The sequence below is a fragment of the Bos mutus genome, chromosome 5, assembly GCF_027580195.1.
Source record: "Bos mutus isolate GX-2022 chromosome 5, NWIPB_WYAK_1.1, whole genome shotgun sequence".
In the NCBI taxonomy this organism is placed as follows: Eukaryota; Metazoa; Chordata; class Mammalia; order Artiodactyla; family Bovidae; genus Bos; species Bos mutus.
The window spans coordinates 70,510,700-70,537,330 of record NC_091621.1 but is presented as its reverse complement, the minus strand read 5'-3'; the positions used below and the strand labels follow the sequence as shown (position 1 = coordinate 70,537,330).

General features: G+C 41.9%; 1 protein-coding gene across 1 annotated transcript in view; it reads left to right on the top strand.

Annotated features, from left to right (window-relative positions):
• The first annotated feature begins 21,001 nt into the window (after positions 1-21,001).
• The window catches only part of TRHDE (thyrotropin releasing hormone degrading enzyme), a 446,473-nt gene continuing 440,843 nt past the window's right edge, over positions 21,002-26,631 (top strand). Inside the window, 1 exon segment of the mRNA XM_070371007.1 lies at positions 21,002-21,900. Within this exon segment, the coding sequence (XP_070227108.1) occupies positions 21,002-21,900 (899 nt within the window).

Sequence of the window (26,631 nt, the reverse complement as noted above, 5' to 3'; positions counted from 1 at the left end):
AGCAAAGGGAATATATTCCCATTAAAATACAAGACACAGGACTTTCTGGATTCCCTGTGCCCTAAGTGTAGTAGCTTCCTTTCAATAAACAATATTAAGCAATAACATTTCTTCAACTTTACAGGGACTTACAATCTTTTCACTCTATCTCATTTTCACTGTCTTTAACATACCCTCACTTTCCTCCCTCCCAGTTTTGATTCCATGTCCATATTTAAAATTGCTCCCTTGCCAATACCCTTTATCTCCCTTGCCCCACTCTCCCACCATTGTGATTGCCTATCTCTGATTCCTATTAAATCTAGCTCTCTAACTACTCTAGGCCTGCACTCAAATGGCAGAGAGTAACTTCAAAAAACTTTAAATTTGTGTCCACTCATATCATGTGGGCACTTAGGTCCAATAATCCCAAAGCCCAACATTTCCATTTTCTATTTTTTATTTACGCACCCTCTCAGATTACTGTAGCATATTTTCACTTATTTCCTGAAATAGTCAACACTTTTACTCAGCTGATGACCTTGCTTCCTATTTTGACTGAGAAAAATAGAAACAACTGAGACAGAATTTTCACAAACATTCATCCATTTTCAGGGTGTTCCCACTTAACCATCTTCCTACTGGTTCCTACAGATCAAATGTCCTCAAACCAAGCTCCCCTCTTCTTTACTGTTAGAACCCATCCTCTCATACCCAGCCTAGGACGTATTAACTCCAGCAGCTCTTCCCATTCTCTCCTGCATTAAGATTTTCTCTCTGATTGCATCATTCCCATCAATATGTATTTATAATGCACTCCAACTTTCTCCTGGAAAAACAATCCCATCTCTTAATCCTGTATCCTCTCCTGGATGATGCTCTGATTCTCCACCACCCTTTATAGAAAAACATCTGGAAATATTTGCCTGGACTCACTACTTACCACTACTCTCTTCCCATTCACACCTGAACCCTCTCCAGGGAGGCTTTTGCCACTAGCACTCTGCTGATCCAGTTCATGTGAAGCTCACGAATGGCTTCTACATTGCCAAATATAATGACCAATTCTTGGTCCACATAGTTTTACAATTTTTAAAAATTTTATTGAAGAGTCGTTGGTTTAGAATGTTGTGCTAATTTATGCTATACAGCAAAGTGACTCAGTTTTATGTATATATATGTAGTTGTTAATTCACTCGGTCATGTCTGACTATCTGCGATCCCATAGACTGCAGCACACCAGGCCTCCCTGTCCTTCACTGTCTCCCAGATCTTGCTCAACTCATGTCCATTGAGTTGGTGATGCCATCCAACCATCTCATCCTCTGTGCCCCCTTCTCCTCCTGCCCTCAATCTTTCTCAGCATCAAGGTCTTTCCAGTGAGTTGGCAGTTTGTATCAGGTGACCAAACGACTGGAGCTTCAGCTTCAGTCCTTCCAATGAATATTATGGATTGATTTCCTTTAGGATTGACTGGTTTGATCTCTTTGCTGTGCAAGGGACTCTCAATAATCTTCTCCAGCACCACAGTTCAAAAAGCATCAATTCTTCATCATTCACCTCTCTTTATGGTCCAACTCTCACGTCCATATGATTGGAAAAATCATAGCTTTGACTATATGGACCTTTGTTTTCGAAGTGATGTCTCTGCTTTTTAATGTGCTGTCTAGGTTTGTCATCGCTTTCCTTCCAAGGGGCAAGTGTCTTTTAATTTCATGGCTGCAGTCACCATTCACAGTGATTTGGAGCCCAAGAAAATGAAGACTTTCCATTTTTTCCCCCACCTATTTGCTATGAAGTGATGGGACAAGATGCCATGATCTTAGTTTTCTGAATTTTGACTTTTAAGCCATCTTTTTCATGCTTCTCTTTCACCTTCATCAAGAGGTTCCTCTTTGCTTTCTGCCATTAGGGTGGTGTCATCTGCATATCTGAGGTTATTGATATTTCTCCTGGCAATCTTGATTCCGGCTTGTGATTCATCCAGGTGGCATTTCTCATGATGTACTCTGCCATATAAGTTAAATAAGCAGGGTGATGATATACAGCCTTGATGTATTCCTTTCCCAGTTTTGAACTGTGTCTGGTTCTAACTGTTGTTTCTTGACCTGCATACAGGTTTCTCAGGAGGCAGGTCAGGTGGTCTGGTATTCCCGTCTCTTGAAGAATTTTCCACGGTTTGCTGTGATCCACACAGTCAAAGGCTTTAGCATAGTCAATATGGAAAGGAATATATATATGTGTGTGTATATATATTCTTTTTCATATTCTTTTCTATTCTATCACAAGACATTGAATACAGTTTCCTATGGTATGCAGTAGGACCCTGTTGTTTGGCCATCCCAAATATAATAATCTGAATCTGCTAATCCCAAGCTCTCAGTACTTCCCTTCACACTGCCCCCACCCACTCCTGGCGACCACACGCCTATTCTCTAGGTTGGAACACATAGTTTTGAGAGTCAGAAATGCAGACACAGAAATCTCGACCTTGCCTTTCCCTAAGTCTTTGTGTTATCAATAAATGTCAATAGCAACCTTTTAGCTTCTCAGATAAAATGTCATAGTGTCAACCTTGAGGTCCCTCAATGTACCCCATGTAGTCCTTTAGCAGCACCCCATCACTTCCTCCCACCTCCACTGCTACCATCCTGGTCTAAGCCACAGTCATCTCTTTCACATCCGATTATATCATGCCCCATCCAGAATAAAAGCCAAAGTCTTGGAGGCAGCCTCCAAACCCTATGCAATCTGGCTTCCCCATCATCTTTCTGACTCCACCTCCTTTTCCTCTCTCCCTAGCTTACTGCATTCCAGCCACACAGGGCTGCTTGCTCTCCTTGAAACACACCAGCCAAAGTCCTACCTCGGGGCCTTTCGCCTATGATGCTCCCTTGCCCTCAGCTATCTACATATCTCAATTCCTACAGATCTTCATTCAAATGCGAGGCTTTCCCTGGTATTTTTAATATTGCAGCCCATCTTCCTGGGTCTAGCACTCTCTATATCCCTTCTCTTATCTTTTATTTTGCTTAAACATTTAAAAAATTTTCTGTCCCCCCATTAGAATGTGAGCTCCATGAGGCCAGGACTTTTAATCAGTTGTGATCACTATGCCAAGAACAGTACCTTGCATATAGCTGTTTCTTTTTTAAAATTTTCATTTATTGGTTTATTTTTGGCTCCCCTGAGTCTTCAGTGGCTTTGTGTGGGCTTTCTCTAGTTGTGGGGAGTGGGGGCCACTCCTCACTGGAGTGCGTGGGCTTCTCATTGCTGTGGCTTCTCTTTGTGCAGCATAGGCTCTAGGTCTGCGGGCCCCAATAGTTGTGGCTCGTGGGCTTAGATGCACGGTGGCATGTGGAATGTTCCCACAGCAGGGATCCAACCCATGTCCCCTGCATCAGTAGGTAGATTTATATCCTTTGCACCACCAGGGAAGTCCCTCTTTAGAAAAAGAAGAAAAAAGCTGTTTCTTAATAAAATTTGCTGAATAAATGAATGAATAAATAAAATCCAAGGCTGATAATCTTGGGACAGTTTAAGAAAAGTATTGGGATCCAATGCTTGCGTTGGTGCTATGCTGAGGAGAGATCCCTGTGAATTGGGGAACGCATCCCAGCCCCTTCCTTGTGGTACCCAGAACATCTCAGGAAGCTGTGGTCCTTTGAGAGCTGCCTGCCGGGCAGACCTGGGTCCAAAGAACAGTCTTAGGATCATCAACTTCACAAAGATGTGGCTTCTTGAGAGTGGCTCCCCTGGATGGTATCAAATAACAGCATTCACACCAGCTGCATGTAAACACGGTCCTATGACCAAAATGTAGCTGGCAGTTCAAATCCTAATACCTCTTGATTTTAGAGATATCGAAATGAATGAAGATGTTAGCAATGCTTTTCATGAAGCCACAAGTGGTGCTCCCCTGTTGCTTTGTTTTCACCACCACCACCACCACCACCACCAATGAATCAGTGGTTATAAGGAGAAAAGCACAAGACAGATTATACTCTATTTCCCAAGTTTCTGTGAGGCAGATTCTGGCAAGAGAACTAAAGTATCTCCCCAAGTATAACCTGGTGCAGTCGTTTCTCAGATGCCTCTGAATGATGACTGTTGCTTGAGGCCTTACTCTGACTGTTGCTGCCTTCTCTCCATCTTGCCTGTCATCACTCAAGAATGGTGGCCATTTTAATTGTAGTCAAGGTAATTTGAATTTAGATCTTCTAAAGTGTCTTCTCTTTTAACAACTTCCCACATTCCTGACAGGTGCTGTTTAGAGTGGCAGACTGTTTTATACTCCTGACAAGGCAGGGGAAGATGGTTTTAGAAGGTTAAGAAAAAAAAGAATTAAAAAAGGGTGGATATGTTTACAGTCCTGATTTCCTTTCTTTTTATGTTATAAATGAAAGATTTAAGTACTTTAGATTATAGGGCAAGAACAACTGCTGGAGGTCCACTTCTGTTTAATTAATTTCAAGAACAATTTTGATCCCTGGTACAAGAGGAGAATGCTTTCCTAGCTAGCTCATTGGTAAAGAATCTGCCTGCCAATGCAGGAGACTCCACGTCTGCCCCTGGGTGGGTAAGATCCCCTGGAGAAGGAAATGGCAGCTCACTCCAGCATTCTTGCCTGAAAAATCTCATGGACAGAGGAGCCATGGGGTCGCCAAAGAGTCAGACACGACTTAGGACTAAACAACAAAAGAGAAGAAAGGTGGAAAATAGTGATAAAGAATAAGGGACGTGAAGACCGCTGGGGGATGAAGGAGCGGGGAAGAGGGTAAGTGTATATTGATTTTTACTGTCTCATCAGGAGCTACTTTGTCATAGGGGTGGGCAGGGTGACACAAGGGATTTTATGTTTAGAATTGGTTCTTCCAGTAGGATGAATGCTGCTTCCAAAATAAATAAATTAAGGAAGAAAGGGAGGAAGAAAGTGAAAGCAAAGAAAAAGAGAGAGGTAAGTGCAGACTGTATCCTCAGAGTGTCTTTTGCTGTGTTTTAAATGGGTGCATGGAATATGTCAAGGGAAGAATGTGGAGATGCAAAGCCAGGATGCCAGGAGAGTAGCTAAAAACTCTACTGTAAAAAAAAATTGGTTGGTTGACATCGTATGATTAGTTCATCTTCTTTGCCACTTTCCTGGTGCTCTTATTACTGTTTTTCAAGTAGTGTTCCTTTTCTGGCTGGTATGACTTTATTTTTTATAAAAATTTATTTTTGGCTGTGCTGGATCTTCATTGCTGTGTGAGGGCTTTCTCTTGTTGCAAAAAGTGGAGTCTGCACTTCCTGGCGATGCACTGGCTTCTCACTCTGGTGGCTTCTCTTGTGGCGTGCAGGCGCTAGGCACGTGGGCTTCACAGCCCCGAGGCATGTAGAAATTTCCTGGACCAGGGATTGAACCCTTTTCCCCTTCATTGGCAGGGGGATTCTTAACCACTGGACCATCAGGGAAGTCCCTGGCTTGTGTAACTGTACAGCTGTGCACTGGAAATTTAAAAGCATACCAATGAGGATGGAGTTATTTTAAAATTTTAATTTATTTTCAAATAATTTCCAACTCTAAGAAAAGTTGCATTAATAGCATGACAATCTCCTGAATATTCTTCTCCCAAATTGAAGTTTAGCCAATTGTTCCAACAGTGCCCTCATAACAAAATGCCCAATTCAGGACAACATCGTACTCAACTGTCATCCCCTCGTGGTCTAGAATTCCTCAGTCTACTGGACTTTCAGGAACTTGACATTTCTGAAGGTCATTTTGTAGAAACTTTCTAAATTTATGTTTGTTTTATATTTCCTCTTGATTGTAACCAGGTAATGATTTTGTTCTGAAATATTAGAGAAGTGATGTATTTTTCTCATTTTATTTTATCCAGTGGCACATGATATTGCTTTGTCCCATTACTGGTATAGTTAACTTTGAACTTGATTCAGATGGTATTTGTGAGGTTTCTACACTATAAAGTGAAGTTTTCATTTCCATTGTAATTAACAGATATTTTATAGAAGTATACTTTGAGCTGTAAGATCCTTCTTCATCTTACTTTCACCCACTAGTTTTGGCATTCATTGATGTGTCTTGCCTGAATTCCTTCAACATTTTTAGTTGGACTTCTAAGAAAGAGCTTTCTTTCCTTTCTGTTTATCTGCCTACTTATATCAGTGTGCATTCACGGATTCCATTATATTCCATTACTTTGGGTTATAATCCATTACTGTATTACCTATTTTGATGCCCAAATGGTTCCAGATTTGCTTAGTGGGAGCTCCTTCATGGCGGCTCCTGAGTTTTTGGTTATGTCTCTATCATTCTTTTGAGAACTTCTTTATTTTCTGGCACATGGGCATGTTGAAAGTTCATCTCGTCCTTTTCCTGACCCTGACCTTCAGAATTTCCATGAGCCCTAAAAAGATGCATTTAGAAACCAAGACTTGGGGATCCTCTATGACCCACCTCCCAGAATATTGGAAATAAAAGCAAAAATAAACAAATGGGACCTAATTAAACTTAAAAGCTTCTGCACATCAAAGGAAACTATTAGCAAGGTGGAAAAGACAGCCTTCAGAATGGGAGAAAATAATAGCTAATGGAGCAACTGACAAACAACTAAACTCAAAAATATACAAGCAACTCCTACAGCTCAACTCCAGAAAAATAAATGACCCAATCAAAAAATGGGCCAAAGAACTAAATAGACATTTCTCCAAAGAAGACATACAGATGGCTAACAAACACATGAAAAGATGCTCAACATCACTCATTATCAGAGAAATGCAAATCAAAACCACTATGAGGTACCATATCACACCAGTCAGAATGGCTGCGATCCAAAAGTCTACAAGCAATAAATGCTGGAGAGGGTGTGGAGAAAAGGGAACCCTCTTACACTGTTGGTGGGAATGCAAACTAGTACAGCCACTATGGAGAACAGTGTGGAGATTCCTTAAAAAACTGGAAATAGAACTGCCTTATGATCCAGCAATCCCACTGCTGGGCATACACACTGAGGAAACCAGAAGGGAAAGAGACACGTGTACCCCAATGTTCATTGCAGCACTGTTTATAATAGCCAGGACATGGAAGCAACCTAGATGTCCATCAGCAGATGAATGGATAAGAAAGCAGTGGTACATATACACAATGGAGTATTACTCAGCCATTAAAAAGAATACATTTGAATCAGTTCTAATGAGGTGGATGCAACTGGAGCCTATTATACAGAGTGAAGTAAGCCAGACAGAAAAACACCAATACAGTATACTAACGCATATATATGGAATTTAGAAAGATGCTAACAATAACCCTGTGTACTAGACAGCAAAAGAGACACTGATGTATAAAACAGTCTTATGGACTCTGTTGCAGAGGGAGAGGGTGGGAAGATTTGGGAGAATGGCATTGAAACATGTATAATATCATGTATGAAACAAGTTGCCAGTCCAGGTTCGATGCACGATACTGGATGCTTGGGGCTAGTGCACTGGGACGACCCAGAAGGATGGTATGGGGAGGGAGGAAGGAGGAGGGTTCAGGATGGGGAACACATATATACCTGTGGCAGATTCATTTTCATATTTGGCAAAACTAATACAATTTGTAATGTTTAAAAATTAAATAAAATTAAAAAAAATCAATAGAAACCAAGACTTGGGCATTAAGTTTGCTCATTCCTACTCAGGTCCTCATAGTGGATTCACACACACACACACACATTTAAATATCTACATACATATATCCATATCTGTAAAATTACATGTTGACAGCCACTCTTTCAATTGTAAGTCAATGACCCAAAACCATGGCATTCACCTCAACTTTCCCCCTTTCTGTATTTGTACCTTCCTTCTCCAGCACTAAGATTCCCTATATGTAGCCCATTACTTAATTCCTCCGGACTTCTAACCTGTTCGCAAGCCCACCTTGTGTAGGCTCTGATTCCCACCAAACTGCCTTCCTGCCCACTCCAACACCCCTCTGTGTGGACCCTGACACACACTATACAGCCTTTCTGCTGCAAAGAAAGGAAGGCAGGTATTACTGTCATTTTTAACTGAGCTTTCTGCATTGGCTGGTTATCTTGGCATCACAGAAACACAGTAGTGAATTGGTAACAGTGCTGTTAAAACAGCATATGGATGGTTTATTTACTCAAAATCAGTTTAATGAAATACTGCATATATTACACATACTTTACACTTGCGTCTGTATGTACATATTGCTTACATAGGGATGCCTACACGGAACCAGGGTTTACAGCCTTTTGTGGGCAGTTTAGACAATTTTTCAAGGGAGAGTTTGACCACAGGTGCTTCTTACTTCAGGCTTCCTGGTGACAGTGGTAAAGAATACACCTGCGATGCAGGAGACATGGGAGACATGGATTTGACCCCTGGGTCAGGAAGATCCCCTGCAGGTGGAAATGGAAACCCACTTCGGTATTCTTGCCTGGAAAGTTCCATGGATAGAGCAGCCTGGTTGGCTGCAGTCCATGGGGTCACAAAGAGTTGGACGTGACTGAGAGACTGAGCACATATGCACACTTATTTTATAAGTCAGCTTCAGACTCTAATTCCTGTATAAAGTATGATGCCACCGTATGCCTAAACTGTCTCTAGTCAAATTCTCCTTTGGGAGAACACATCACTGGTTTCCAAGGATCAGATGATGATTCTAGATCTTATTTATCTATTACTGGCTTATTCAAGGAAAATGATAATTTTTGTTTGTTAGTTCATCACGTCTCTAGGCCAGAGCTAGGGAAGAGCAAGGTCTTGGCTATCGGACCAACTCCAGTAGGATGGCTCACTGGGGCCGTTCATAGAAGGCCAAACCGCAGGGCGCCCTCACCAGGCATGGAGACCAGAGTGCTCGGCAGGGAGGGGGAGACAAGCCTTAAACCAAGGGGAGAAATGACAGAGGCCAAGAAGCCGGTGACAAATGCTGAATGGACCGTATGTTCATTCAACATGTACTTATTAAGATGTGTGTGATGTGCACGTGTGCTCAGTTGTGTCCGACTCTATGACTTTTTGGACTGTAGTCTGCCGGGCTTCCCAGGCCATGTCCCAAGCAAGAATACTTGTGATTTCCCAAGCAAGAATACTGGAGTGGGTTGCCATTTTCTCCTCCAGGGTATCTTCCCTACCCAGGGATTGATCCCACGTCTTTTACGTCTCCTGCATCTGCAGGCAGGTTCTTTACCACTAGTGCCACCTGCTAAGCCCATCTTCAGTTAAATTGTTATTTTGTTTATTGTTCATTATCTATAACCTTTTTGAATGGCTATTGAGTAAATGAAAGGTATTCAGTTTGGTTTCAAGTTTTCTCAGTTCAGTTCAGTCGCTCAGTCCTGTCTGACTCTTTGCAGCACGCCAGGCTTCCCTGTCAATCACCAACTCCTGGAGCTTACTCAAACTCATGTCCATTGAGTCAGTGATGCCATCCAATCATCTCGTCCTCTGTTGTCCCCTTCTCCTCGTGCCTTAAAGTTTTCTGGACTTTACAAAATCAGGTGATAATTTCATAAGACAGTTCTCCCCAGGAGATTATGTGACTGGCAGAAACCTATTTTGAAGATTAGGAAGAATTATAGATTACTCTTAAGTGGTTATCAATAAATAAACAATGATGTATGTGACATTTACCTTTTGCAGAATTTGATCTATTTTAAAATGGGATTTGGTTCTTTTCCCTTTACTTTTACATAATTTATTATATATTTAGTGGGCCTTCTCTTAGAGTCACTTCTCTTTACTGACACACTTTCAGTTCTGTAGAGTTCGTGGATAAGAAAAAAAAGTAAATCACCATGATGGTCTCTATATTACCTCTGCAAATAATTGCTTGGGCAAGAGCTCTAGACTAATAAATGAGGGCATGTGGATAATTTAGAATGTTTTTCTTTTTAGAACCAATTGCCTGGGAATTGAAAAATTCAAGGTGCTTTTTCATGGTGTTATTGTTTGAATTAATTAAGAAAAATTTCACTTCATTTGGAATTATTTCTATTCTCAATTTTCCCTCCTGAGAAAGTATGGGAGAATGTGGCCCTTTGGGAAAAATTTAATTAATTCAGTCCACAGTCAAACACTAGAAGATGAAATTCCTCAGGCCTGTGCCTTTTTGGACTTGTGGAAACTGACAGAATGCACTCTCTGGTCTCCCTCCGAGCCGCGGCCCACCCCTCATCTGCGCTGCAGAAGCTCCCGTCTCAGGCGGGCAGGGACAGGAAGGGTGGCGAAGGGAAGGTGGGGTGGGGACCACAGGTCATCTTCATAATGTGATTTCAACTTGCTGATACTTGTAAGGTGTGTCAGGAGCATTTTGAGCCTTAGGCAATCAGATGCGAGGGCTCATTCTGTTCAGTTCATAATGTGGATTATATTTTATAGAGTTGCCAGGACTTGATTATGTGCACCTCCTAGAATGTGCAGCTCTGAACATTTAAAAGCGAACTGCTATGCAACTCTGAACATTAAACAGAGAATTACTATAGGCAAATCTCATAGAAATAAAGAATTGATCCTACAGTCACAGTTTTAGAATTTTGTATTTGGATGGAATTTGGAGTTTTATATTTGGAATTATATATTTGGATGACTTTCACATCACAGTTTAATTTGGCTGCGTGGCAAGCACTGAAAATGAAGGAGTGACACAGAAAACAATTTGTGTACTTTAAAACACTGCAGTTTAGCTTAGTGACAAATCATACACTTCTATTCAGACCATATGGAAACATAGTCCACGTTTCTCATCTACTTATATCTCTCTGCATATCTTTTAAGGTAGATATAGATAAAAAAAGACCATACACCCAAATAAGACATAATGATCACAAAAAGTATTTATAAACATTACTTTGTGGACATACATTGATTTTAAACACGTCCTTTACTTTAAATAACTTTGATTTTTCTGCCTAGAAGAGAAGAGTACATTAATAGCTATCACTTACTAAGTTTACCTAGTTGAGTGTTAGCGCTTCTAAAAATGAGTCTAAAAAAAGTAAATATTCATTACTTTTTCACGTTGGAAGATTAAAGAAATAAATGATCCTTTGAAACTGAAAGTGAAATTCTCAGAAATGTCAAGAAAATATTTTGCTCAGTCTCACTTTAAGAGGAATTGAATAGAGATTATAAAAGCCTTTTGACATTACGCTATTGTTACATAATGTAACCCAGGTAATTAGGATCTGCTTAATTTGGAACCTGTAACAGATAAGATATGAAATGTGTTTTGCTGCTTTGTAACTCATTTTTGAAACCCCATCTATTTAAAATGAATACAATAAAAGTGAAGAGAGGCTATAAGTCATCCCTGGAGTTAAACTACGTGGTGAATGGAGGTACCACCTACTTGCATACAGGGCAGCCCCTGCCTCTCCAGCAGCAGCACGTGTCCAAGGAATCCCGTGGATGGCACTACACAGTGGTCTACTCAGCTTAAACTGAAGGACCCCGTGGACTGTAGCCTACCAAGCTCCTCCGTCCACGGGATTTTCCAAGTGGGTTTTCATTTCCTTCTCCAGAGGATCTTACAGACCTAGGGATCAAACCTGGATCTCCCACATTGTAGGCAGACGCTTTACCGTCTGAGCCACCAGGGACAGAATTCGAAGGAAGACATACCTTTATTATTAACAAGCTGAAACATAAATAAAAACATGGTCTCCACTTTTCGTGGTCCCCAGATTAAAAAGTTCTTTAGTAAGGGTTTTTTTGTTTGTTTGGTTGGTTGTGTTTTGGTTAAACTCTAAGAACACTGATTTGTTCAATGGTAGCTAGGCAAAAGTTAAATGGAAAAAAAAAAAAAGGTTAAACGGAGGACTATAGGTTGAATGTTATCATTCTAAGTGTAAGTCACTCAGTCATGTCCAATTCTCTGTGACCCCATGGACTGTGGCCTGCCAGGCTCCTCTGTCCATGGGGATTCTCCAGGCAAGAATACTGGAGTGGGTTGCCATGCCCTCCTCCAGGGGATCTTCCCAACCCAGGGACAGAAGCCAGGTTTCCCACATTGCAGGCAGATTCTTTACCATCTGAGCCGCCAGGGAAGCCCTATCGTTCTAAGGCACCTTCTAATTGGCTCCTGTATCAAATCCATGGGAAACTAAACGTGTCAGAATGTGATGGAAAAATTCAAATATCAAAGGATGCAAAAATTAATTAAAAGGCATTTCCTGAATTGGAAAACACAGCTTACTGTCTTTAGAGACTTGTTCAAGTCAAAAATGACTCGGGAATTGGATTCTGAAGTTTCCACAGCTTTCTGTACTGATAGTGTTTGACTTTGGTTCAATACTACAATTTTGAGGTTTAGTCGCTAAGTTGTGTCTGACTCTTTGTGACCCCATGGACTGTAGTCCACCCTACTCCTTCTGTTCATGGGAGCGTCCAGGCAAGAATACTGGTTGCCATTTCCTTCTTCAGGGGATTTTCCCTACCCAGGATTTGAACCTGTGTATCCAGCATTGGCAGGAAGGTTCTTTACTGCTGAGCCACCATGGAAGCCCATACTAAAATTTTAGAAAGCCTGTAACAACACTTAAAATTTGTTGTTGATGGTGGTGGTGTGATTCCAGCATAGATAACTGACAGCTTATAACATTCAGGTTAGAGGTCAAATTTGAGACCTTATTACACATCCAGGGAAAATTACATTTTGAATAACCCACAGTAAAATCTTCAACTCCAAATAGAGGAGGAGAAATTCACATATGGACATTTATACTTTCAAAGTGACCAAATTACACATGATTTTCACTTGCTCTGAAATGACTCCATATATGCAATTTAAAATTTTATTTTTTCATCATTCTACAAAAAACTTAGCAATAAATTCTAACAAAAGTTTAGATGTTTAAAAAAGGAGAAACTATTCTCTTTTTTTAGCTAATCAGTATTATAACATTTATATATTGAGAGTGTTAGGGAATATATAACACATTTCCTGTGCATCTCTAATAAAAGAAAGCTTGCGATATGCTGTACTGACTTTTCCCCTTATTTTTCATAACTGCAGCATCATAATTAGAAAACAAACTGAGTAAGGTAACTCATTGCAAATTGAATCTGGTGTTAGAAGTAAGGTGCAAATGAGACTAAATCAGATATTTTAGTTTTTTCTAAACAGGATTGAACAGCATTTCGAATCACCTAGAATCAATTCTCATGGGACACTGGTCGAAATGATGATACTGAGTTAAGAAAACATTTTTCTGATGAAAAAAATCACAAGTCAGAGATTGCCACTTACATTATCCAAGATAAGTTTGGTGATTATTCTGTAAATGAACATCGATTTCCGTGTAGACTCCAATGTTTCCAATCTCTGAGAAACGGTTCTGGTGTCTAAAATGTCCAATTGCAGAATTAGGGCAAATATCTTCTCGTGAAGTGGTTGCTTCTCTGAGAAAACAAAAAGAATTGCTTCACATCTGAGTTTTGCCACGCTACAAAGTCTAGCTTGAATACAGCACACATGCTCGCATGCTCAGCCGTGTAAAACTCTTGGTGAGTTCAGACTGTAGCCTGCCAGGCTCGTCTGTCCATGGAATTCTCCAAGCAATAATACTGGAGTGGGTTGTCATTTCCTCCACCAGGGGGTCTTCCGAGGGATCCAGACTGGATCTCCTGCATCTCCTGCATTAACAGGTGGATTTTTTTTAAAATCATTGAACCACCTGAAAAACTCATACGGCAGAGGGAAAGAAAAGGGAAAAACCCTAAATTCATACCCTCTGTATTTACTGCTAACCCACAAGGTGGCACTAAAGAGAAAAGTGACAACAGTGAAGACCACAAGCAACTTCTGTACTAAATCAATTCTTTTATGGGCATTAATCCTATTTCCTGACATGATTATCCTTTTAATACCTACTAAGTCAAAACATCCATATTCAGGTTCATTGCTTTTTTCTCACAGACTGTTCTTAGAGTTAAAAAAAAAATCATTTAATCCAGTAGCCAATTATAAAGAAGTTTAAATACTTTAGTGTAGTTCTTTTGTAGGAAAGTTTTTTTTCTTCCAGATACAGACTTTACAATCATTGTAAGGTTATAAATTATGACCATTTTTAATGCTTTGTATAGTGCCTGGCACTTAATGGTTTTATAAATTGTAAACAGTCTTATTTAATGTTTCAATATTTATAGTAAAATGATGTATTTAGACTTGTAACATAGGCATACCTTGTTTAATTGTGCTTCACAGATACTGCATTTTTTTTTTTTTTTTTTTTTTACAAATTGAAGGTTTGTGGCAACCCTGTGTCTATCACGCCATTTTTCCAACCACATCTGCTCACATTTTGGTAATTCTCACAATATTTCAAACTTTTTAATTACTGTGATGTTTGTTATGGTGCTCTGTAATCGGTGATATTTAATATTACTGCTGCAAAAAGATTATGATTTGCTGAAGGCTGAGATGATGGTGAGCAATATTTTTAAAAACTATGTATTTTTGGAGACATAATGCTATTGCATACTTAATATATTACAGCATAGTGTAAGCATAACTCTTACATGGACTGGGAAACCAACAAATGTATGTGATTTGCTATATTGTGATATTTGCTTTATTTTTCCAGTGGTCTGGAACTGAACCTGCAACATCTCTGATGCTTGTTTGTAGCAGTAGCATATAAATAACTTCTTTAAGGTATTTTAGGCAAAGTCTAATTGTTTGAGTTCCAAAAATAATCCCTGAATCGCCAAATACATATTCTACCTAACTTTCAAGGCAGCTGGAGAGCAATTCCTGGATGCATATGGGGAAATGTTCTCAGAAAGCCTTGTATGGAGAAACAGACAAATGGTGTGACATCGGCATAGCCTAATCACAACCCTGAAAGTAAGGGACATGGAGGATCCTTAGCTACAGTGCCATGCGGTAGAAGGAATTGGGTCTTCTCTAGCAAATCTCTCCGATTCTGAGCAAGAAGGAGGGCTAGCTCCCCAAAGAGGCTATTCTTCAGTTCATGATTAAGAGAGAATGTTATTCATCCACAGGTCTAAAATTTGAAGGAAAATACTATGATTTGGTTATTTTTTCCCTTGGTTTCAAAGTAGGAATTTAATGAGTCAAGAAACAATTTACATTTTTACTGTTATTGTATAATATGCATACTATATAGCTTGGGAAATATTTTCTAACAGAAGATATCTTTCTTACTCAGAAATGATTGCATCTTTGACTAGAATACTGACTCATTAAAAGTATGCCCTATGCATATGATTAAAAATAAATATTGTAGATCTGGATCAGCTTTTAAAACCTTATGTATCGGTATATGACCTCAAGATTAATGACATTTCATTATCTTAAAGCAAACACTTCACCCTATTTACCCTCATTGCTTTTTCAATCCATTTACAACCACCATTTGCTACTCAAATTTAAGAAGATATTGTAATTACCTCATTTAATGAATTAATTTTATTTTTATTTCATTTAAATTAAGATTTAATTGACACGCTAACATTGTAAGTTTAACGTACATAGGTTTAAGGTGTCTGTGAAAGTTGAAGTGTTAGTCACACTGTCATGTCTGACTCTTTGCGACCCAAGGACTGTAGCCCGCCAGGCTCCCCTGTCCATGGGATTCTCCAGGCAAGAATACTGGAGTGAGTTGCCATTCCCTTCTCCAGGAGATCTTCCTGACCCAGGGATCCAACCTGGGTCTCCTGAATTACAGGCAGATTCTTTACCGCCTGAGCCACCAGGGAAGCCCACTACATCTATATATTGTAATTTGTAACATGATTAATACTGTAGCATTATACCTCTGTCACTGTCACATAATTATTTCATTTTGTGGTGAGAACATTTAAGATCTAGTCTCTTAGCAACTTTGAGGTGTATAAACACTATGTAATTACCTCATTTAAAGAGCAATAGTGACATTTATATATCAAACAAATGTCTGTGTATGTCTAGTAGGTACAGGTTTTAAGAGATAATATGCTTTATTATTAAATGGAAGAAGAGGGAACAAATGAGTGGAAAAGAGAAAAAAATTGGATTAGAAGGTACATATGGAAGAAATACAATGGGCTATTTCTGTCTTTATTTTACATTAATATCTAAATCAGCATACATTCTTCAAATATTTTTCATGGTTTAAAAGAGGTGAGGCACTACTCTAGTCATGTAAATTTGAACTGTCACATGAGCTTGGGTCAGAGACATAGTTATGAATACCTTCAAAAGGTAAGATTTCTATGGCATGTGCATGCGTGTGTGCTAAGTCACTGCAGTCGTGTCCGACTCTGTAAGACTTGTTCTGTTTAGTTTTAAGCATAATTATGAGATTCTTGGCCTAATAACATGTAGTAATACATTAATAGGTTAGGGAATGTTTTCCTCTTAAAACAACTTTATAACTTTAAGATTTTATGTGAGTAAAGAAGACATAATCAAATTTAAATACGATATCAATTCAGATTGATCTTTTTAAATAAACATATGTCAGATAACTGGCAATTAAATCAAGGTGTTAATTGTAGTTAGTAAACATTATGAAATTTCAGTTTCAATTATGGCTAATTTTAAACAGTCCTCCTCTTTCCATTGCTAAGATTCTTGAGGAAAGTTCTATCTTGAAGGGTGTTTCTTACATGTTACCCTTTAACAGATGCAGTGACCAAATGGTATGAAAATTTGAAGTTATATATATAAAAATATTAATAAAGTTTGCAATATTGTTTTTCCCAAATTAAAAATTTCATCAAATATCACCATCTCAAGTCTCAAACCACTTTTGGTGGCACGCGGCAGCCACTTCAGCTGGGAACAGAGATTCGCACTGTTCACTGTCGGCTTTGATCTCCAGTCGTGTGACATCTTCAGGGCTGCAGCCGCTCAGAAAACACATCAGTCCTGTTTTACCTGCCAGAGTAGCAGGGGCTGTTTTCTTTTCTTCATATGCTTTTACTAGTACAGTGTATTTTTATAAAGTCTTGTTATCCATTAATAGTTTTTATTTTTTGCATATCAATGGAGAAGATTAATTAAAAACCCCTGAGAGCATAAAGAGATTAGTGTTTTAACTTTGGAATTTCCTTTACAGGATTTGAGAACTGGATGAGATCATGGAGGTTACCTAGTCCATCTAATTACTGTACATGGACCTGTGGAGAAACTGAGGCAGTGAGGTAGGTTAGGATAATGTAGGGAGGGGAGGGCAGATTTGTATCTTGTTCTTTCTGCTGAGTCAAGCTGTTTCTGAAAGTGAAGTGCTAATTACACTTGAAGGGGCTGAGTATAAAAAGGACACTTTAGTTGTGTCTCTACACACAAACCAGTGGGAAGAGAGAAAAAGCAGTTCAAGTGTAAACAATCAAAGACTAAAAAGCCTCTGAAACCAGTGCATTCACTGAAAATAGTTCAGTTTGATTTATCATGGAACCTGGGTGTAGATTTAGTTAATAACTTCTGTTTGGACTTATGGATATTAAACATTCAGACTGTTTTCAATTTTACAAGCCTCTAAATCAAATATGGCCACAAAATGACTTGAAAGACATTTATTAACTAAAGAAAATAATCATAAAGTATCCAATAATAATAAATTTACCACATTTATCATTAACGATAAGTGTGTTTCTGAGAAGAACATCAGGCACTTTGGAAAGTCTTATTCTGCATGGGTCTAACACTGGCAAAGTCTCTCCAATGTAGTCATTCACATACCGAAGGCAACTTCTTTACAGGAATATTAGTGAATCATCTCTCTAAGATTTTTGTTAGGTACACTATCTGAAATTTTGTCTTTTTTGGTTTTGGTTTGAGGAGGGTAGAATAGATATTCTCTAAGAAATAAAATTAAAAAGTTACTATACCAAAGTTATTTACTTCTCAGTGGTAGGTTATACACTTTCAGAAATTAACAAGAGAAAAATTCGCTGGGGCGCTTTTGTAACATCCATATAAGAGGAAGAAATATTTACCCACTTGGCCTTGATACTGCATTTACTGGGTGAAGTTGCATTTTAGAGGAATCAGGGTTTCATAAGTTGTGTTCACTACAGGTTAATGAGCTCGTGTCTGCTCCACTTAGGTCTCAGAAATAACCCATCCACTAATTTAATTATAGCCAGTTGAGACTTTACTAGTTGGTAAATGTATTCTTTAATTCCGAAATCCTCGAGAGTTGCCTTGTAGAGATTTTCAAAAGTACACAGATAAAATACAAAGAAGAACAGAAAAAGCCTTCTTTGAATCTTTTCTTGACTAATAACATTTAAAGATCCTTTAGTGGGTAACATCTTCTTTGAGGCGGTGGTTCTCAGACTTCTAGGGGGAGGTTCCAGATTCCTCTTATAATTCAAGTGAGTTGTATCCATGGACTTTTGCTCAATAATCCTGAACTGTGGGTTGTTAGTACCCTAAGGTCAGAGAAGTTTGGTAAGCTGCTAAGAGTCACACAGCTCTCTGTCTGCCTATGTTTCCTGAGTCTGTGAAAACAAACTAACAAACCTCCGGCTCCTCAATTCTTAAAATGCACACAGGCAGATACATATGGACAGCAAGAGCACAGAGATTTAAAAACAGAGCATAAAAAAGTAACTTGAACAGACTGTGGCATTTCCCTTGGTCTGTTGCTAACGGCCCACATAAAACATGCTTAAAAAAAAAAAAACAAAAACCTGGCACTTTTATCATCATTTAAAATGATTCAAATGGACATTCAGAATGTATGGCATTGGGAATGTATCCCATCTGAGTATAAATGGTAAAGAGCTTCATTGAACAGAGGGCTGTGTTTTCAGTGGTTTTCCGGCTGAAGTTGATACATATTTGGGCTGTCCTCTTTGGTCATGCTTTTAAAGCCAAACACAAGATTTTAATGTGTATGCTCAGGACTACAAACCCAGTGGTGTTAAACATGCCTTTTTGTAAGAAAAATAATTAGGGACATGATTTTTTAAAATGCCTTCGGGATTTGAAGATGTGCAAGAAATGTGTAAAAAGAAATTACTTCATTCTCCTTTTATTCTGCACTTTTAAAAATTGACTCTGAAGCCCATCACACTTTGTTTCATTGAAAACTAGAGACTCCTGCCTCTAAGCTGTGAGCTTTGGGGTGGCTGTATTCTGAATAGTGTTCCAATTAGAGTTCTTCACCTAAATTCTATGGCTTGGATATCCCCTATACTCAAACATATTCTGCACTCTAATTTAAAACTTCAACAAACTTAGACAAGAATCCATAACCAGCCAGTGGTCTGTGAATCTGTTTTGACGATACAGCTGTGGATGGACACTTCCTATTGATAACTGTTCTTAAAACAGTTTAAACGATTTTCATGATAGCACTGAAAACAGCCAAAAAAAAAAAAAAAAAATTGTGACCAGGTGAAGTGAAAAACTGTCCAATCACAGAATATCCCTGTTCACGATTCTAAGTCTAAAGTAATGGAGCTCATGTCCTCAGCTTTTCTCAGTCTCAAGTTTCTGGTCCTGAATATTACACTTGAATATTTTAAGTATTTTCTCAATCTGAAAATATATTTGTTGGGAAAAGCAGTCCCTTTTCTGCAGCCTTTACTTCCGGAGGAGTCTAACGCTTTCTTGCTGACCCTTATTTTAATACCGCAAGCCTGGACACATTACACAGTGTAATGTCTGTTGTCAGGCTTTGGAGAATTTATTTCAATTTACATACAATCCTCCAAATCCTCTGGAGAGCTAGATGTGAAATCTGAGACCGCTCCTTCTCCCCAGCAGGCTCTTCTTTGGCCTCTAGTCATTCATAGCCAAAGGCTCCAAGGCTCCCTCCGGGAAGGCGCGGTGGGGCTGAAGGGTCGGGAAGAGGGGTGACTGCGGGGCTCGTTGCGCCGAGGATTTACAGTACTTCTCGCATGCGGCGCAGCAACCCCCTCTGTGGCTGTGGGTGTCTGGTGTGACGGAGCGGAGAAAAGCTCTCTAATCTCCCAGGGCCTGCCTCTGCCGCTCCCCTCCCTCCCGCCGTTCCGGCCTCCTCGCTCTCGCGCTCTCGCCGTGGCCTTTCTCGGGGAGTTTCAGTCCCTGAGCGCAGCCAGAGTAGCTTTGGCAATCTAGATCTGGAGCCTGTGTACACACGCTCACGCACACACGCGCGCACACACATGCACACTCACTCGCACACACGCACTCCGGCTCTCCCCACGGGCATATAGAGCAAACCCGGAGCTTCATCTACCTTAGGGAGATGGCCCGGACGGACACTTCTTGCTCACTTGTCGTCTCCGGAGGTCAGCGCAACGTCGGGACCAGGGAGGCTCGCTGCCCGGTGTGCAGCCTCGCGCTGTTTGCCGCCACCGCTGCTTAAAGTGTCCAGGCTGGAGGAGAAGGCTTCTCCCGGACAGATTCCCGGCGCAGCTCTGCGGCCCTGGGACTTCACCGAGCTGCTTCACCCGGGTCTCTTCCGCCCCGGCCATCCTCGCGTCCCCGGCTGCGGGGCTCAGGACTCGGGAGCCTCCGCCGCTGCCGCCGCCGCCGCTGCTGCGAGCACATCCCACCCAGAGGACTGAACGCCAGCGCTGGAGTGGGGAGAGAAAGCGGCAGCCCTAACTTCCCTCTCCATCGCTCCCTCCTTGGCAGCCGCGGACCCGCTAGAAGGCTCCCGCGGAAAGCCAGGCGAGAGCTCGGCGCTGGGGACGGCGAGCTGGGAGCAGCGGGCGCACAGGGGCGGGGGCAGCCTGCGCCCCGGAGCCCGGCGCCCGCCGAAGTAGTGCGCGCTCTGGGGCGAGCAAGACGCTCTCCAAGTTGGGCGCGTCCCAGAGCCCGCTGGCCCGCGCCCCTGCAGCCGGTGTGGTGTCCGGAGAGAGGCGGGGCTGATGGGGGGCGTCGTGGGCGCTGTCGCCTACGGACAGAGCCCGTCTTAAAAGACGCCCGGCCGGTCTCCCCAGGGTCGCAGCTGGCGTCGCGCCCTCGGCCGGCGCGCGCTCTGATGCCGACGCTACCGGTGGCCCGGGTGGCCCGCTCACGGGGGGCGCCCGAGGGGGCGGGGGAGGAGGAGGAGGCTGTGTGATGGCCCTAGACGGCGAGCGGGGGAAACAAGAGGAGGAGAAGAAAAAGAAGAAGAAGAAAAAGAAGAGGAAGAAGAAGGAGAAAGGGGCTCAGAAGAGCGGCTCCCTCTTCGCGGCCACGATGGGCGAGAACGACGCCGCGCTCCGGGCCGGCGGCAGGGGGCTCTCGGACCCGTGGGCGGACTCCGCGGGGGTGCGGCCCCGCACCACCGAGCGCCACATCACGGCGCACAAGCGGCTAGTGCTGGCCTTCGCGGTGTCCATCGTGGCGCTGCTCGCGGTCACCATGCTCGCCGTGCTCCTCAGCCTGCGCTTCGACGAATGTGGGGCGAGCGTGCCGTCCGGCGCCGACGGCGGTCCGGCCGGCTTCCCGGCGCGCGGCGGCAACGAGAGCCTTCCGGGCCCGGCCCGACGGAACCACCACGCCGGCGGGGACCCCTCACAGCCCGGGGCAGGCGCGGAGGCCACCCCTGAGACCCCGTCCGCCCAGCCGCCGTCTGGGGAGGAGCGCGAGCAGTGGCAGCCGTGGACGCAGCTGCGCCTGTCGGGCCACCTCAAGCCGCTGCACTACAATCTGATGCTCACCGCCTTCATGGAGAACTTCACCTTCTCCGGCGAGGTCAACGTGGAGATCGCGTGCCGGAACGCCACTCGCTACGTCGTGCTGCACGCCTCCCGAGTGGCGGTCGAGAAGGTGCAGGTGGCCGAGGACCGGGTGGCCGGGGCGGTCCCGGTGGCCGGCTTTTTCCTCTACCCGCAAACCCAGGTCTTGGTGGTGGTGCTGAATAGGACTCTGGACGCGCAGAGGAATTACAATCTGAAGATCATCTACAACGCCTTGATCGAGAACGAGCTCCTGGGCTTCTTCCGCAGCTCCTACGTGCTCCACGGGGAGAGAAGGTACGGAGGGAGGCGGTGCCCCGCGCCGCCCCACCCAGCCAGGCTGCTCTAAACCGCCGGGCAGCGGGCGACCAGGGGACCGGGCGAGCTTCGGATACACGGGGGGCCAAGGATGGAGTGAAGGAAGTGAAGGTGGGGTAGGGCCATCGCCCAGAACTCTCGGGGTCTTCCTGAGGCTTGGGTTCTTCCTCGGCCAACTCCACAAACTCACCGGTACCAAATGCCACTCTAGGCTGGGACCCCCTGCCTCGTTAAAGTTGCTTAGACAGGCAGAGCACACAGCTTTTTTTTTTTTTTTAAGAGTGATGTGTAATCTGAGCGGCCCCAGGCCAGGGTGACATCAAAACCCTGCCAACTTACCGTGGAGGGAAAATAGGTGAGCGCCAGAGGCCAGGGCTGCAGCTGGGTGAGGAGTCAGGACGCGGGAGGCAGGGCAAGATCCTTCCCGTGCCCCGCGCCCCAACCTCCCACGCCCGCTTCTGGAAGGCATAGAGCCGTGGACAGGCTTTGGCCTCACGAAGTTTAGCAAAACTGGAAGTTGAGATTCTGGACAGTAAGAGCTAGTCCCAGTGACAGGGGGGTGGGGGTGGCGGCAGCTGCCTTGGCCAAAGCCAGCCAGGAATGTTCTTGCTGGTGCTTCCACCTCTCCTAACGCAGAGTGACTCCAGTTTGTTCCTGAGTTAGTCTCAAATGACTTATTAGTGAGTGCCTTTGATGCTTCTTTTAGATTTGGACAGTATTCTGTTTCTTATTTTTTTGAGAAGCTGTGGGGTTTTTCACCATTTGTTTAGAGTCCAACAGAACCGGGTTCAGATCTCAGCTTCAACTCTACTGGTGGTGAAGGCTTGTGGAAGCTGATTAATCTGTCACCAGGTCCTAGCAATGACTACTTCTAGTGCTTAATGAGCGTCCTGTATCAACTCAATCTTACAGGAGCCCGACGAGCCTGGGTGCTGTTAACACTCCCTGTTTTACTGATGGGGAAGAGGAGGCACCAAGAAGTGGAGTAACTTGTAATATAGTGAGCCGACAAAGAAGGTTTTAGATTTAGGCACTTTGGCTCCAGAACCTCTACTTTTAGTTTTAACTTGGTGAAAATAATAATAATAATATCCTCATGGAATTGTTGCAGATGTCCATGAATAAATGCATTGAAAAGCACTTAACCTTGTACTTGGCACATAGAGTGCCGACTCATAGAGTGTTATGAGTGTCCCATGGTAGCAAGCCCTCAAGCATGTTGTTGAATGCATAAACAAGTGATTCTTGTTTTTTCCCTGGCCCCTTGCATTGAAAATAACTGAATAATTAAATGGCTATGGGGCCAGGGAATAACCCAAATGAACTTAAAAATGAAATCAACAACCTTTGAAGTGGAGGCAGGTTGGAGATTAGTAATGGTGCCATTGGCAGAGACTCCCTTGTTCTCTAGAGATTCTCACAACAGCAGAAAACTTGGGATCAGAGCAGTCCAGGGCTCCTGGGGTCAGCAGACTGGGCAGCAGAGAGCTGGGACTCAAACTTAGGTTTTCTGATCCCTGGACTAGAGCTCATGCTGTCTGGAAACTCCCAGGAGAAGTTGTTATAGTATAAGAAGCTGGGAAAATTTCAGTGTGTTATGAGAGAACACAAAAGTTTTAACATTTATAGAGTGCTGTGGTATAACCTCATCTAAATAAATTGCCTAGTGCTTTAGTGGTTAGGGACCCTGGTGACTCAGATGGTAAAGAATCTGCCTACAATGCAGGAGACCCAGGTTCAGTTCCTGGTTTGGGAACATTCCCTGGAGAAGGGAATGACAATCCACTCCAGTATTCTTGCTGGAGAATTCCATGGAGAAGAGCCATGGGGTCGCAGAGTCCAGCATGACTGAGTAACACACTTAGTGGTTGTGTGCTAATTAAAACCTCCTATAAGTGAAGCTATAAATTATTCACATTCAAACTCCTAAGACCAGATGTAGATAATTTAAAACTCCTTCCACCACATTCTCTGACATAGTCTCAAGAATAGAGATGAAAAGTGTTGTTTAAAAGATCCATGAGCATGTCAAATTTGGGGGAAAAGCATAGAAGGCGAGTCTGTATGTTATGTCAAAATGTCTTGCTGTGGTGAAATAAATACTTCCAGCAAATCCTGTTTTTTCTAAGCTGTGCCAAAATATATTTGGTGGAACTGAGCTTGTTGTGGTCAGTGCTTTCAAATTAACAGGACTCTTAAAAGGACCAGGTGTTCCTGCTTGACCTATAACTGATTGCTTGTACCCTAGTGCATATTTATATTCAAAGTCTGCTTCATTTTCCCCAAAGATGTAAATAAGATGGTTGGGAGTTTAGCCTAGTACCTATGTAGCTAAACTCTGCATCCCATTAACACTCCAGGATTTGGCATTTTTGGAGATCTTAGGATGGTTTTATACTAAGCAGCCTCTTAGAGAAAGTACTTGTTCTTTTTTTCTTTTTCACCCTCAATATTAGAATGAATAGAATAATTTCTTATGTTTCTACTAGAGTTGATAAGGCAAAAGAAATCGAATCAAACAAGTCACAGTTATGTAAAATTAACATATATTAAGCTTTTTTTGTTTGTTTGTTGTTACTATGGATACTTGGAGAATTTTTAAACACACCAATATCAGGAACTCCTCTAGAGTTAGACTTTTATTGGTGACGATTCTGTCCCCCAAATGCAATGTAAATCGACATTTTAAAACATACTTTTCAAAAGGACTTAAATGCAAACTCTAAATTTTCTTTTGTTTTGTGACTGAATGTCTTGGTCTTTTAGTTAGTCAAAATTTTTGCCAATTTAATTATCAGACAATTTCTGTAATGAAAGTATTTAATCTTGCAATAGGGAGTCACACTGAGTAATTTGAGAGATTTAAAAAGAGCAATACTACCATTCTGTCCACCTGACTTAGTCTGTGTGGAAACAACTGGTTAATAATCAATCTGATTTTCTGGTTCACTCCTTAGAGGCCCAAGCAAGGAAACTAGATTCATCATGTTCTGTATGCCTTTGACCCTGAAAAGTTTCATCCCCCAGGAGGTTTTGGAGGGGGCCTGGTTTTTGCTCTATAGAGAAGACTTACCTCCCCTGGTTCCCATATTACAGTAGAGAAAGTTTAGAAGACAAGCTCTTCACTTGAGGCAAATCTTTTCCTCTCGGTTCAACATTTGGAAATTCACCACTTGTTGAATATTGCAAATAAATTCTCTTAAATTTGAAATGTTTACACATATCAGAAAATGATCTCCGTTAGGCAGAATACCCACTCACTTTTCCCTCAAGAAGGTGGGCAGCAGGCAGATACAGAAAGTGTGTATTCATGCCATAATACCCAGTAGTAGAATACGCTTGCTTAGAATTAGGCAAAATCTTCATTTACCTGAAGTAATTGATGCTTTAGGGTAGCCAGATGGTGAGCATACCCGTGTTTAAGGTAAGGTACCTTAATTTAGATCCAGATGGTCGGACTGAAAGAGGAAGCTTACCCAAAGTAAATGACCGTCTTACTCACTTTCAAAAGGGACACCCTTTTTCTTTGACAAACTTTGAGTCTGTGACATCCCACAGTGACAGAAGACAGAATGAAAAGAGGAGTCTTTTTCTTTCAAGGGTTATTCAGACAGAAACCATGATCTCCAAGGAGAATGGGAGGATAAAATTATGGTTCTCAGAGAGAATTGCAAAAAGCTCCTTTGCAAAAATCTTGTGGAGAGCATAGAGGATTCTATGGGTAGGCATTTGTGATATTAGTGTGGATGGTTTGATGCCTTGTACTTCTCCTGAAATGAATTAATTTCATTAAAAAAAACCATGGCATTTAATAAAAATAAGAAAAATATGTTGAGAGCAGCCTTACTTCTCCCATTCACTCTGCACAGGAGATATCTTTACATGAACAAATCAGAATACATGGCTTTTTGCCCCTCTATAGAGGGCTCTGCACTGAAAAATCTAGGAGAACCATTTGTTTCTGTGAAAACTTTTTGTACGATTCCTTAGCGGACTTGTTTAGCTCACTGTTTTCCTGTCAAGGCACACACAGCCGTGTGGGCAATCTGAGTCCAGTGTTGGATTTTGGTTACAGTTCAAAATGCTATCAGTAAACTAAATTAGAAAATATTGGGAAAAAAGTTTTGACCATTTACTAGTCACTTATTCATGGAGGAAAATTCATGTAATTGGTGTTTGTCTTGCTATGTTCTTTGGTCACCCTGGATAGTGCTGAAATATACCTTATTTATGAAAGAGTTAAATTAATTTGTCTGTGTATTTTTTCTTCAAAATAACTCTAAACAGGGCTCCTTCAAGCAAAGACAGACGTGTGACTGATTTCCCTGTGTTGGGTTTGCGTAGTATGTTTATTTTCTCAAATCAGTATTTGCCGCCATGCATGCAGATGGGCTTGAGACAACAGTATAGGGCAGTAACTTAGGTTTGCTTGAGGATGATGATGACATTTGAATGGTATAAGAATGGGACTCGCTTCTTTAAGCATGACTTTTAAGAGTGATATAAAAAGTGAAGAAGAAATCGTCTACCTTTAATATGTGTTTGACCGTCTATAAGGAAGAGCGCCCACCATAACCCCAGGCTCATTCATCCTCCTATCCCACCAGCAATGATCATCACCTTGTCGTCCTTCTCATTCAAAATTACACCAGTGGCTGGATTCCTCCAGATTTCCTCAAAGATCCATGCAATCCTGCTTTTTGCCACTAG